Below are 15738 nucleotides of genomic sequence, written 5' to 3' on the forward strand. Positions count from 1 at the left end.
ATGAATTATGTGAGAAAAGTTGAGTCTCTTTATAAAAATCTTTCCAAACATTTCCAAATGCCATTGTGCCCTATTCATTGTAGTAAACTTTTAGCATGCGTAATTCTTTAGTCTATAGTAGAGAGAATAAATAGACCTTACCATGACTTCTAAACAGGACATCAAAACGAGATCATCAAACCGTCAAATTTCAGTGAAATCACTTTTATTCTGTACATCATTCTGGAAAAGAGCCTGTACAAAGGTTGACAAATTCATCATAATTACATTTGACATAATAACAGATACAAATAGTAAAATCCAAAAGACCAAAACTGAAGCATAACAGACCTTCACAGAACTAACTCATCAATTTAGTGAGTTACTTTGATATAGATAACCACTAGTCTACTACAAGGCTACTACACATACTCCCCTTCATGTTTTGTGTATGTCTTCCCCTGTGGTTGAGTAGTCCATAAATCTCACAAATAAAAGCATAATATTCCATGCTAAATAATAAATTGTTAACTTTGTGGTGTGTTCAAAGAGGAAAGGCTTGTTTTGCTATCCCCGTTTTATTTTATCCAAATGAATAATATGAATAAGACATGAAGACATTTAGATTCTTTGATTTTCAGAGCAATATTTCATCCAGTTTTACTTATCTTGAAAAAAACCGCTAAATATGAGGATGGTGCACAAGATATTTAACAGTCTCTTTCCTTTAGAAGCAGTATTTTCCTATAACAAATGACACAAATGGAAGAACCATGCCAAGACCTTCCAGATGTACCAAGTCACAGTCCAGAGAACCTTTTAGAGACTACTCCTGAGGCCTCTAATGCTCTCATCCCATCAAGCATCATTTATTTTCATCACACAACCTGCAAGTTGTATTCATCTTTGTGATGGGCTACTTAGCCCTACTAAGATCCTCGCTTGGTTCCTAAAGAGAAATTGAGGAGTATTCCAGAAGAAGAATATGGTATTACCAGATCTCTAGCCTTTCCCATGTAAAAAAATTGGAACCAACACAGGAAATCCAGATATTTTAAACCCACTAGCAATAGCATAATCAACAAGACAAATATTAAGAAAATAATGTATTAATATACAGCTTCAAGACAAAAGTCTTGACATTGTTTGAATTAACAAATGAGCCTTACAAATCTCAAAATGGTATTTTGTACAATCTTTACTTATATACTACAGTGTCATCACAATAAAAAAAAAAATACTTAAGATTTTTCATAAAACAAGCTTTTAGTTCTTGTGGTGTTTGAAGGGAATAAGATTCTGTTCATATTCTTTCTATGATATCAAGAAGCAAGATGGAATTATTCATAGCATTAAGACCTAGTATGGAACAGCAGACATGCTGGCTGACTGCAAAAACCATTAAGAATACAAGATAGCCCATGGAGGTATTAAAAATGTACAGGGAAAAAAGGAAAAGCATTCCCTACGAATTGAATAAGGTGTTTTCTTAGAAACGGTAATTTCAATACTGCTTCATAGAAAGTATTGGTGTATATTTTGATGTGTTAATCCTGAGGGAGAAGGAAGAATTCATTCATGTTTCTTTTAATCCAGCCACTTCAATTACAAAGAACTTGTCTGCTAGTCATTTGTTTTGAAAAAGGTACATGGTGATAGAAGCAAAAAGGAGCTACAGTTAGTAAATGAAAAGTACAATTTTCATTGAATTCAGAGATGCCATGATTCACACCATTATCCTTAATGGTAACTAATCCTAAAGAAGATTTTTTGAGAAGCTTCTTCTCAAACGCATTTCTACTAGGGAGACAAGGATAGCATATTGAGGATAATATGTAACAAAACTTTAATAAGGGTCGATCAAGTCAAAACATGGAATTGTAAGTGCTTGACTGATAGTCACACAACTACTTGATTCTCAAATCTTACAAACATATCACCATGGGACACACATAGACGATCTGGTTTCTTTATGATTCCCGTATGTGAATGACCACACACACACAGACTTAAAGACTTATTCCTTCAAATTCAGACTGACACAACTCTATCTCAACAATAGCTCTATAAGTCAGAAAGCCTCAGGATAGATCAGGGGCTGTTTCACAAAGCCTTTTTTCAATGACAAATGACAAAAATCAGTGACAAATCTGCTGATAACCAATCAGAAGCAAGGATTTCAGTAGCTTATAAAAAAACTGTCATTTGTCACTGATAACAAGTTTTGTAAAATGGGGCCCCGATCCACCTACTCCTCATCCGAACTATCATCGCTGTCTCCACTGGCGTCGCTTCCCGGCTCCTTGACATCGATGTCGAACTGGTACTCCTGATCGCATCCCATGTAAGCATCACTCATGAAGTAGATGGTATAGTGATGACTGCCGGGGGATGGAGCTACAAAGTCCAGCTTGACCTTGGCCTTGTGTTGAAGGGTCAAACGCTTGATGGAGATGAGACTGTTCGTCTTGGTGTCACCGATGACCACCCACCAACCCTCTTCTCGTTTCTAAGAGATCACAAAAGAAGAGAAATTAATGGTAAATTACAAATACAACCATGTTGAAAATGGACAGGACAGCAAAAGGTCCCATCTTTTCACATACCATCAAAAAATTTAAAATTTTGAAGCAGAACACTTAGCCTCTAGTATTTCACATTCAAAATGTCCAAAAAAAAAATTATCCTGCTCATTTGCATTGTATGTTAATAATTCATATAAATTTATCCGTTTATCTCTTTGAAGAGGTTCATCTGATTGGTAATAATTTCATAAATTGAATTTTTATTGTTTCACAATCTAACAAGTTTTCCATTGTGAAACAATGCCAATTCAATTCATGTCCTTTTATCTTCTTCATTTGAATACATGAATTTGATGTTTGTTTACTTTTCATACTTTTACTTTTGTATATAATTGTGTTTCTGTATTTTCAATGCAAATGTGAAAACAAATTCAATTTATATCAAATTAAATTATTTAAAATGCTTCATTTAGCAAATGCACATAGAAAAATAAGGAAACTAAGCTTGCAAAACTGCTATACGAAAAAAATTATTTTTCGATAAAACTTTCACATGATGATGGTATTCCCTTTTACTAATGCTTACAAGTTAGACTCATTGGCCCGAATTCACAAAGCAAGGTTTGAGCTCAGACCAAGGTTTGACCTCAAACCTCCTTTTGTTTCGCCAAATCTCCTTTTGTTATTTACAAACCTGGTTTGTAAATAACAAAGGGAGGTTTGGCGAAACAAAAGGAGGTTTGAGCTCAAACCTTGGTCTGAGCTCAAACCTTGCTTTGTGAATTCGGGCCAATATGTACATGTTACACCTGCAGCATGCTTGACCAACACATCTTGTCAACTTGTGATACCAAGTTTACAAGAACTTAATAGCTCCTGCTTACCTGGGGGAAGAGAGGAGCTACAACAGGTCCAGTGATCTCATCTTCTCTCTCCAACGAGACCATGATAACCACAGGTGAGCCACTGAAAAGAGACACAACATGAAAGAGATTGGGAGTTAGTTTAGTTTATGCATTGGACTTCAATCATCTTAATGGCTACGTAAAGCACCACCTGGATGTAAGCAAGGGAATGACAATATATATGTCACTGACCTTTACTTTCATCGAGACCATCTTGCTACTATAATCAATACCAGTTTAGTTTTCATAATCATAATCATCATCATCACCATCTCCACCACCATCATATCATCGTCGTCGCCGCCACCACCACCACAACCACCATCAACACCATCGCCATCATCATCATATCACCATCGTCACCATCACCATCATCATCATCATCATCATCATCATCATCATCATCATCATCATCATATCACCATCGTCACCATCACCATCATCATCATCATCATCATCATCATCATCATCATCATCATCATCATCATCATCATCATCATCATCATCACCCTCATCATCATCACCCTCATCATCATCATCATCATCATCATCATCATCAACATCATCATCATCATCATCATCATCATCATCATCATCATTACCACCACCATCACCACCACCACCACCATCATCATCAAGTGCATTCTTACCTCTCCAAGCCGTCCTTCTCCTGCACGTCATACATCAGTTCAATGTTGGGATAGCGGTTGCAGAATCTAGCCACATCAGCCATCTGGGCGTCGGTCATCTGGAGGAGCTCATGTCTCTCCTCATCCTCCATCTCCATAACGTCAAAGATACTCTCGATGGACTACAAGTAGCAAAGATACAATGTTTATGATAAACACCCATAAAACATTTATATTCAAGTCATATTAATAATTTTGTCCATAGAGTCGACATAATACAAAAATTGAGTATTTATGCCATTTAACACCAAATATACTCTCGATGGAAAGATACAATATTTATGATAAACACACACAACACATCTTTAATCAAGTCAAATTAATAGTTTTGTCCATATAGAGTCAACATAAATCTTAAACTTAGTATTAATGCCATTTTCGTCAATACAATTTCAATCCATGTGCCAATGTTAATCTTCTTTGATCCTGCCCAAGTGCATATCATTGTCATCTTCAAAACATTAAATTTCAACCCTTTCTGGAGTAAATACTTAATCTCCCTCTATTATAGGTCTCCAATGGACATGGAGACTATCGTTACTTTGAAATCACAGTACATTTCTAAGATGGGAGGCGCCCAACCTAGAAGACATCCTGATATAACTCTTTCAATGCATATACAAATTACAATTGTCATCATCCAAGTATTTATATATATTTATTTTGGAGGTTTTATTCTTCAGGGATGCATGATTTCAGATCACTGTTTTTGTTTTTAATTCATACCTTCTCTGTGCACTTCTTGACGAGTTCTTGTCCAAAGTGAGGCAGCTGTTTAAGATAAGAATCTTTGTTCCACATAGCTTGTGTGACCATCTGAGCAAGCTCCATGGCTGCTAAGGCTGGAGACAGCCAACCGTTGCTACTCAGCACATCAACACATGCTTGGATCAAACGCAGAGCCTGATAAATAAGAACAACAATGATTATCATCACCTACTATTGAACAAGGTAGAAGAGTAAATTATTCATACTCTCACCTAGTATTGTAATTTATTAAGTATGTGAAAAATTGATTTGTCCCCGATTTACGTTTCTTGAAAATGTGACATTAAATGCGTACAACTAAAATTATTCAACAAAGGTCATAATTCAATTAGTCCACCGTTCATTCTTATATATGAAAAAACCTACAAACACACACAAATCAAATTTACAATGGATATGAATAATGTAGTTGTTAGCTGTATCTATTATATGCCATGCAGTGGAAATTGCCTAGCAAATGAGTCCCTGCCAAGAGAACAAAATATGGCAGTATTTTTCTGATACACTCGGACATTCTCAAATATACAGGATAAAAGTCAGTGAGTGCATCTATGATACACAATAAAACATAGTGTCAGCAGAATTCAGAAGTTTGTAAGAAAGAAAAACAATTGCCAGTCCAATATGGTATGACTTTGACCTGCTGCTGCTTCTACAACCAATACTTTCATTATCGACACACAACAGTGAGCACGACAACCATCACTCATGCAAATACAGGCCTGCTTCCTAACTAACACTCCTGCACCTGTCACTCCCTAGTATCATCTGTTCAGAGAAAGAAGGCGTTAACTTTGTGTAAAATGATATGAGTTAACGCCATTCTGGCTCCAGATAGATGATTTCATTTAGGATATTCTCTGAATCTGATTGAAGCTCAGCTGACTGAAATGTTTGTACCACAAATACTGCAACCACCTCCAATACAACTAATAACACCACCACTACCACCACTACCACTCCTACCACTATCACTCATCCACCTGCCACTCTCATGTACCTTGTTGAGGATGTCTTCTGTATCTGACTGAAGCTCAGCTGATAGCTGCATCCTACCGAGATGGGCTTGGATGAGAAGGTTGGTCTTCAGATGAGGATCGTTGTAACGTGGGTTGCTCACCTTGTTGGGTGTACGACTTGACAACTGAAGAAAAAAAAAGAAACATACATCAAGGTTTTGTTTAACAAATCCGAAGTCGAACTTAACTCTAAGTTGGACTTCGAAATTATGGAGAGCCATTTGTAGTCTTAAAATAAAATGTATTCAAAAGCAAAAATTCAAGTATTTTAGATTTTTTATGAATTCCACATCGAGAACATGAAATCTTTTGAGATAATAGAAAATATGAATGATTTAAATTAACATTTTATGCCTTTTAAAATAATTGTTACAAATATTTTCAATGATACTAACAGCTTTCCATAATTGTTAAGTCCAACTTGGAGATACGCTCAACTTAGGATCTTTGTGAAACACCCCCCAGGTATGTGTATGCATAATTACTGTTCATTTACCAAAGGATTGTTGAATCAAAAATGAGATTAAGAAAAAGATTAAAAAGAGGAACGGGGTAGCAGCAATCATTCGGCATGTATAAGGCAAACAGAGGAGATATATCAGAAGAAAGTATTATTATTAGGTGGTCTGTCAACGACAGATCACCTATTGTTTTCGTCAGAATTTTCTTTCTTTATTTATTATTATTTATTTTTATTTCTCCCCGTTTTTTGTTCATCGGTTAACTCAAGATCGGTTGTGTTAATTTCTTTCAATTTTGACACAGTCATAGGTCATTGTCATGAGACGTGACATTAACCTTTTCAAGGTCATCAGGTCATCGTGACGTCATCCAGGCGCCATTTTGTGAAATCACGTTATCCATCATATCTTCATGATGCATAAGCAAAGGTCATTCATATTCATATCACATATACTTCAGGTCAAGGGTCAACAAGTCATGTCATCAAAGGTCACATAAAGGTCATGACGCGCACGTACGCGCGCGTCAAAATTTTAAAATGCTCAAAATCACTTAACTATTAAAGGAGAGTACGAATCAGGTCATTTTAAGCATTTCAAAATTTTCCGTCCTTAAGTGTCACCGCGCGCGTTGCGCGCGCTCATAACGCGCGGAAAAGGTCAAATTCAATTTGTTTACATGATTTAGATTCCTCTTACCGTAAATGACAATTTACATTAATTTCAGTCACTCTTGACCTTTCATAAGGCCGTGAGCGCGCGTCAAAGTTCAAATTCCGCGCGTGCTGCTATGGGCAATATAATGTAAATTTGATCAAAAACATGCTACTTTATAAATCGAAATAACTCTTCAGATAGTCCGTCGACCCCCAATTTTTATATCACGGTTGGAAAGAGCATGAGTTGGAGATATGATTTCATACCACCCTGACTCGTACAAAGTGAAACAAAATCTTCATATTTTCATCTAAACTAAAGAAAATGTATTTTGTTGATGACGTCATTTTTGTCTTTGTTTAATTGAGATTATCTCACTTATCGGTGATCGATTTTCTCCCAGATTTTGATATGTTGTAGCTGAGATAATTCTCTATCAGAAATATGCCATTTATTTTTCATTTGAATGACGTCATCATAGTGAAATATTCGATTAAAGGCGACAATGCATAATTTGTTATATTTGCGTGTTACGTCTATGGGAGGTCACTTTTGTCAAAACATGTATCTGCATGACAATGTGTTTTGACCAGTATCTCGGTTATTATTCAACAGTTTTCTCCCAAATTTTAGTATGTTGTAGCTGAGACTATTTGCTATTTAAAAAGCTCCTCATTTTTTTAAACAGTTGTCAGGATCATGCTTATGCTCATCATCATCATTAACATTATCGTTTTTATCGTCATATAACATTATCATTATCATCATCATCATCACCTTTACTATTATGATCATCACCATGTTCATCATGATCATCATTGTTTACATGTCTATATAACTTCTCCCATTCTCAAATCTATCATAAGACTTAGACAGACCACCTTATTCGTCTTCGTGACGAATTAAATTCTAGTTAATTTTCAACTCCAAACGTGTAGCTTGCACACAACATTGCTTCAAATTGTTTAAATTCCTGGCAAGAAAAGATAACTTAAACAGTCTGAGAGACAAGAAAGAAAGTGTAACTGAACCTACATAACAAAATGATAGACATGATAATCACTATGTACTTCCTCTCGTGACAATGTAGTATAAGCAGCACAGATTCCTTTTCTTAAAATATGCATTTCGGAATGAGCTATCATACTGTATTTATGGTGCTTTTTCATGATTCAAATCAGCAAATAAAATGTCATCATACCAACAGATGATGATGATGAACGATAATTGTATTACCGAACTGCTAAGAAAGCATTTTTATGCTTGGAAATAAACAACCAGGGGATCAAGGGCTTTTTAAGTCCTCTCCAAGGGACGTGGTAATGAGGATTAATGCCTCACCGAAGGGCACGAGTGCATTAAATTGGTTTCGAACTAGGGACATCCTGGTTACAAGCCCAATGCTCTACCACTGAGATGGATGATTATGTTTTTACCACTGACCTGTGTGATTCTTGTTCTTTAAATATACATTTTAAAATGAGCTATCATGCTGTATAAATGGTGTTTTGTCATCGTTCAAATAAGCAAATAAAATGCCATCAAACCAAGACATAGATGATTATCTGGGACCCATTTCACAAAACTTATCAGTGACAATTAAAGAACAGTCTTTGTTATAAGCTACTGAAATCCTTGCTTCTGATTGGTTATCAGCAGATTTCTAACTGATTTTTGGCATTTGTCATTGAAAAAAGGCTTTGTGAAAGAGGTCCCTGTCTACCACCTACCTGTTTGAGCATGGAGTCCTCATGATGTCTGATAGGAATATTCTCATACTCTGCTGCGGACGAGATAATCTCAATCAGACCCTTGATCTTGGTCTTGTTATTGAGTGACATACTGAAGAGCTCGATGGTCGTGTAGTTGATGTAGTAGTACGCAGCGATCATACCCAGATTCAGTGGACTGATGTCCATCTCATCCTCAATGCTGATACACTTAGAATGCTCAAGGTCCTGCAGGGTGTTCTCCACCAGCTCCGAGAGATGGTCCGAAAGATGACGATGGGTCATACCTACAAGCAAAGCAAAACATTGATTGTTCAAAAGTCAACACAAATGATGAGAGATAATGCCTGCATGATGATACTAGTAAATATACATGTCCACAAAAAAGGGAACAATAATTAAGATAGGTGGTGCCTGGAAGATGTTAATAGCAGGAAAATATTTTAGCAATCAACCAGCTCGGAGAGATGGTCCGATAGATGACGATGGGTCATACCTACAAGAATAGCAAAATTGATAGTACTAAAAGTCAACAAACATGGTACACTGATAAGGAAGGCTGATGCCTGCATGATAATAGTACTTATACAAGGTCCAGGGTTCGAGTCCCGCCGCAGCACTAATGTCCTTTGGCAAGACATTGATCTACATTTGTCACACTCAACCCAGGTGATGTTAATGGGTACCTGGCAGGAATTAATTCCTTGAAATGCTAGAGCGCCGTAATGGCAGCCATGCTAAAGCGGGGGTAATAATTTCCAAATTTGTTAGGCGCCTTGAGCATCCCTTGGGATGGATATATGCGCATTATAAATGTTATTATCATTATTAAAATGGGTACAATGATTAAGATGGGTGGAGCCTGGAAGATGATAATAACATGAAGTTATTTTAGTAATCAACCAGTTATATATTACAGTATATCATGTCTACAGGTACGAGACAAAAGCATCTGTACATGAAGGTCCATGATCTGTCCATGCTCCGGTAAATATTTAATTCTCTTGTCTCTATATTACTTAAAACAATCCAATTTTACACAATTCCCATCATGTTCTCACCTTGTAGATTGTAGTAGTTAGGATTCTGTGTCATGCGCCTGTAGATGAAGGTCCATGTCAGGTAATCTACTGCATCCTGTTTGTTCTCTATCGTCTTGGTAACGACCTCAGCATTGAAGTGATCATGGAGACAGTGATCAAGATGAGACTGTAATCAGAAAGAAGAAAGAAAACATGGGGTTAATAAATAGTCAAATGATAGTCCCGGCAACAAATCAATGGAATTTGAAGAATGTCATAAAATGTCCTCTTTTTAGAATCTTGACGCTCTCTAAATCTTTTTATCAGACTCATGGGATCTTATTCCAGATACTACAGGGATTATCAGAGATTTTTTGAAATAAAGATTATCACTCCTGAATAGTTTCAAGTATGTACATGTCATAAAGTACTCTTCTTCTTCTTTCATATGAGGTAGAACAAAATAGCATCATTTATCAAGTTATTTCTTGAAGCTTCCTTAAATACTTTGAAATCTGCGCTTAAACCAACTTAAAACCAGCACCTTGAGTTGGTGGCCGCACACAACGACACACCTCCAGTTTAAACACTTTTACGGCGTCTTTTGGAGGAATCCTACCAGGTACCAAGCTGGGTAAGCCAGTTGACTTGTGCATCCTTTGGGCTTGACAGATCAGTCATCCCGTCAGGAGGTTTGAGAACAGGGCAGTTGTAGATGACATGGTCTACCGTCTGCTCATCTGCACCACAGAATTTGGAATCAGAATTGTATGATACTTTGGATATGAAATAAATTTAGAGAGAATAATTACTTACCTCAACTGGGAGGGGTTCGTACATGAACTTCTTGTAGAAATCCTTCTTGGAACCTTGACACAGCACCACACACTTGCTCACTGTAATATAAGAACACATACAATTCACAAGATGAAATTACACTGTTGCATGACCTTCATCTGTTAAATTCACACTGCCAAAGAAAGGAATAGCAGATTAGATAAAGCCTTACTTACTTCATAAAATCCTTGCCTTTCACATGCCTGTACGTCAACCCGGTCTTAAACTGAAACAACTATAGACGCATAGGAGTGGGTACTCAAGGGGAATTTGACAAATTTTGGTGTATACCCATTAACAAGTGTTGTAAATCACCAAGATCAGCCTTCAGTTTCATGACCAACAGGCTTTATGTAATGCTTTGTATTTCCCCATCCATTCCCCCTCTCTGAGAGACTAGAGGGTATATTTTGAAAGGTCTACGGGTTTGCTGTTTGCAGACTTGTACACACATTGTTGGTCAAACAGTTTTTGAGCGTCAAGTAACGCCTGGCTGGAATGCTCCCCAGGGAGTGGAGATTGTGCACACAGTGTGTGCGGGCAAGCATTGAATCCAATGACTGGGGTAATAGTATATTTGTAAAGCGCTTAGAGACATTTGTATTAAGCGCTTTATAAAAACTAAATATTATTATTATTATTATTATTTCTACCAAGTCTGGTGTCAGCGAATTAAGGCCTTGTGCACATGGAAACTGAAGACCCTTTTAAAGCTTGATCCTTACCTTCATGTTCTATCTCTGGTCTGTTAGCCCTTCCTGTCATCTGAAGCACATCAGTGATAGGGTAGTCAACATACCTACAAGGAACAGAAACACACATAAACCATTACAAATAGCTATAAACTGAATATAAAACACTGAAGCTTGTTTCTAAGAAACCTGTCAAAAACAAAATCAATGTTTTGACATGCATTGTCAAAATCAAGTTGCCTGTTTTTACTTCAGAAAGCTTTAAGATAGTGGATTATCTGCATGAGGCCTTCAGATTCTTCTCATAAAGTGTTTCACGATAAACTAACAACATAAAAATGTAATGTATAAACTCATATATGAAAGATGAACACAAATAAAAACAAATATCACTTATTGAGTATTACAACCAATATTCATGGACTTAATAATATAAATAATATCAGTTTTTCTTTTCGACTTAAAACCTAGAAATAGAGGAAAAAAAGAGAAAAAAACTTGAATTCAGTGCTTCCCTGGGTAACAAAGAAGTGGTAATAGACTAATAAATAATGCCTACCAAGAATTGCAAGGAACACTTTCTATTTTTCATTAGTTTCTATGAAACATATCAAAAACCAAAAATCAATACTTTGACATGTATTGTCAAAATCAATAGCATAACACATCTATCAGCCTTTACACACAGGGGTAAAATTCATCGGATCTAGAGCTGATTAGTTAGACAGCTTTAAAGAAATTTTTCCCTGTGTGAACATCGTTTATACAATGTTTGGACAGATACAAAGTCGTGATTCATACACCGGTCAAAGCAGGCTGCAGATACGAAGCCCTTATCTAGAGAGCAAGACGTTTGTGTGTGAACGGATATACATCCTTAACTAGACTGGGCACTGCTCTTAAACGCTCAGTAGAGCCATTGCGCATTTACGAGCAGTGAAACACTGCTCGTAAATGCGCAATGGCCCTACTGAGCGTGTGAATCTCGAACGACCGCTATCCTCAGTAATCAAAAATTATACTTGGCAGATTTCTTACATCACATCTTCAGGTTTATTCAGTAAAAATTTGATTATTATGGTATATCATGGTATATATTAGAGGGATTGTATAATGAAAGCCCAAACAAACAAAATAATCACACTTTGGATTACACCTATTGGACATTTTGTCACTCCTCCCTCCCTATTTTTTGTTGGGGGGGGGGGGGGGGGGGAGGGGGGGGGGGGGAGGGGGGGGGACGGGCAATATCATAATCAGGCAAGTCTTTCAAGATGAAAAACCACAGGATAGTGGGATTTGATATTGCAGCTATGGCAGGGAACCCATAAAATGATTCTCTTGCAATACAAAAAACTTACATTTCTTTCTAAATCTAGATATGCTGAGCTAGAAGAAAGATCACTTTTCAGCTAGAGTTTGATATCATTAGACTTGAATCTTCAAACCTGATTTTCAATAAACATCATCAAAGTTCAAGCAATCTTCTTACCAGCCAATCAAGGTTATTAAATGTTTAACATGGATGTGAATAATATCAATAATATCAGTTTTTCTTTTCGACTTGAAACCTAGAAATAGAGAAAAACAAGAAATTTTTTTTTTTGAGTCACTGCTCGTAAATGCGCTATGGCCCTACTGAGCGTGTAAATCTCGAACGATAGCACCAATATTGTTTGTGTGTGAATTGTGTTGTATCTAAAGCTGATTAGTTTAAAGCTCTTTACACTAATCAGCTTTAAAGAATTTTACCCCTGTGTGAAAACGGGGCATGTACTATCCAATGAAAGGACAAATGTACTCACGCATGGATCTTGCCATTGTAGTACTGTGTATCCATGACAACGACGAGATGAGCATTGAGAGTCATGCCCCAGCACATCATCCTGGATGCTACCACCACCTGTACTGCTCCAGACATGTAGAGCTGCTCTACCACCTTCTGCTCTATCTCTGAGAGGCCCTCGTGCAGGTAAGCGATACCGTTACTCAGCATCTCCCTCAGGGTCTAGAGGGAGGGTAAAAGACAAATAACAGTTCAAGGGTTCAGTACACAAAGACACAAAGACGTAACTCCATATTTTGCCAAAATGAGTATTTGATATCAAAATGTTCAGAAAAATGTGAACACAAAGACTTTACTCCATCCAACACCCCATTGAAGTCAATGGCTAGTGAAACATAGACTTAACTCCTAAAGGCCTATGTGCTCAGTGACACATAAACCACTTTTTCTCAAAATGGCCAAAATGGAGTTACGTCTTTGTGTTACCTAGCAGTAATCGTGGAAGCAAGCCGTCGTGACTGAAGAATGTCTAGCTTATTGTAAGGGTACTGAACATATAACTACAAACATGCCAGTTGAGATAACCATGCATGTATTTATTGAACCCTGACATGTCAGCTTACTTGACTAATTTGCTAGAGTAAATTATTTACTGGATACTATATATCATTACCAATAATTAAAAATTTTGAGCCATGCCTTGTAGTTAAAGATGAAGTTGAGTTCTGGTCATGCGATTGCATTGTGAAAGAAACGGTGTGGAACCGACCAGAAAAGGTTGATCATCTAGCATATAAGAATTTGTGTGTATTGCAAGGTTCTGGAATCATCAAAATGATAAGAAATTTAGCCAAGTCTTGGTAAAATTACAAACACTTGCACAGAAAGATGTATATGGGACTACACGAACACGTGGTGTAAAAAGCCGGCCCCCCCCCCCCCCCCCGAATTTTACGATGTTACATGCATATTTAGAATATGAAGGCATTTGAAGAGCCATGCTTTTCAGGGAACATGTCTTAACTGATGTTCTTCCATACTTGCATAATAAGAATGAGTAATATTCACAAATTATTTTTCACCTCTTCCCAGAACTCAACCTTCTCTTTAAGGGCAAAATGACTATAAGTCAAGGTGTTAACTGGGCTCTTGCAATCTGTTGTTTTACCCTGTTCTCTAAGCCAATTCAAATATGAAGACACATACAAGTGATGTGTAATTTGGTATAATAACTAATAGTGTTCTACTTTTTCTTTGAAGGGAATATCATCATACTTATTTATTTTTCTTTCTTAATCACTTCCCACCCAAAAGAATTTAGACTGAATTTCTTTCATGGCATGTAAAATGTTGATGAGTACTTTGGCCTCTGAACAAGAGAGTAAATCTAGGCATACCTCATCATCCACCTTGCTGAGATGGGCAGCCAGATCATCCTTATCAACATGGAGGAAACGACTCTCTGCTCCATCCTCGGCCGTCACGTAGGTCAAGAGATCAATGGCGGTCAGCTTGGTCTGCTTGCGAGACGGTACAAACACAATGACGGGCTTGGTAGGGGAGTGCTTGATGATGGCGTTGTAGGTGGGCTTCACCATGGCGATGAGACGCGATCCCGTGTGGGTGATGTTAAAGCCCTGTGTGCAAATGAAGGAGTGGGATAGGGTGAAATGAAGGAGATGGCTAAAGATCAGAATACTTGGTGAACCAGTTGTTTGAGTAGATGGTTCATGTAGGCTCACTGTCTTTGGAGGGATCACTATTGACGATGATGATGATGTATGCAAAAGCGAGGAGCAACATCTATTTAGGAATTTTTAGATTTTCGATTGGCTATCCTCAGTAATCAAAAAGTACACTTGGCAGGTTTCTTACATCATATCTTCAGATTTATTCAGTAAACATTTAATTATTATGGTATATCATGTATTGTATATATTTGAGGGATTGTATAATGAAAACCAACACAAAAATAGTCACACTTCGGATTACACCTTTTAGCCATTTTTCACTCTCCCCCCCCCCCCCCCCATTTTTTTGTTGGAGGGGGTGCAATATCAGGCAAGTGTTTCAAGATGAACAACCACAGAATGCTAGCCTGAGTGCAAAGTGATGATGTTGTAATGCTAGTGATATATTCAGAACAGTCAAAGCCTGATGTTAATTGGCTGACTGCATACTGCAATAATCTGTTGCCAGTGCTAACATAACAGAGTAGAGATGATGATTGATCGTACCTGGATGTGCAGCTCGAGAGGAACTGGTCTCACATTGGGATGGAAGTTGAAGGTGTTGGTAGGACTAGCTCCAAGCCACTGAGCGATATCCTTAGCGTTGGCCAGGGAGGAGCTCAGGGCTACCAAACGGATGTTACGCTCGATCTGAGACGAGATGTAACGCATCCTGGAGCAGATCACCTCAAGAACAGGCTGGAAGAAGATGAAAAGACATTATCAGACTTGTATGATGTATACATATAAATAAGCAAAATTGTGTTCATATTGGCAGATGCAATACTAACATATAATAAGTAGATATAATAATGTATTAGAGAAGCTCTCAATTTACTTGCTCAGTCACAATGCTTATGTTATGATGTTTCTTTTCAAGCAATAGAAGCAATTGAAAAGTAACTGAAATTACCAAAAATTTGTTATGGTTCACATGC

The 15738-nt window shown here is 37.3% G+C and overlaps 1 protein-coding gene across 2 annotated transcripts in view; it reads right to left on the minus strand.

Moving 5' to 3' along the window:
• Positions 1 to 188: 188 nt before the first annotated feature.
• Positions 189 to 15738, minus strand: part of LOC586956 (U5 small nuclear ribonucleoprotein 200 kDa helicase) — a 50109-nt gene continuing 34559 nt past the window's right edge. For both annotated transcript variants that reach the window (XM_030986332.1, XM_030986331.1), the window contains 12 exons: positions 15308 to 15499; positions 14468 to 14707; positions 13090 to 13292; positions 11318 to 11391; positions 10572 to 10651; positions 9795 to 9942; positions 8734 to 9020; positions 5867 to 6010; positions 4825 to 5001; positions 4060 to 4220; positions 3389 to 3470; positions 189 to 2488 (listed from right to left, as the gene is read on the minus strand). In XM_030986332.1, the coding sequence (XP_030842192.1) occupies positions 2228 to 2488; positions 3389 to 3470; positions 4060 to 4220; positions 4825 to 5001; positions 5867 to 6010; positions 8734 to 9020; positions 9795 to 9942; positions 10572 to 10651; positions 11318 to 11391; positions 13090 to 13292; positions 14468 to 14707; positions 15308 to 15499 (2049 nt within the window). In that variant the 3' untranslated portion in view covers positions 189 to 2227. The remainder of the gene's footprint in view (positions 2489 to 3388; positions 3471 to 4059; positions 4221 to 4824; positions 5002 to 5866; positions 6011 to 8733; positions 9021 to 9794; positions 9943 to 10571; positions 10652 to 11317; positions 11392 to 13089; positions 13293 to 14467; positions 14708 to 15307; positions 15500 to 15738) is intronic.

The sequence above is a fragment of the Strongylocentrotus purpuratus genome, unplaced genomic scaffold (genome assembly GCF_000002235.5).
Source record: "Strongylocentrotus purpuratus isolate Spur 01 unplaced genomic scaffold, Spur_5.0 spur5_scaffold_15, whole genome shotgun sequence".
NCBI classification, from domain to species: Eukaryota; Metazoa; Echinodermata; class Echinoidea; order Camarodonta; family Strongylocentrotidae; genus Strongylocentrotus; species Strongylocentrotus purpuratus.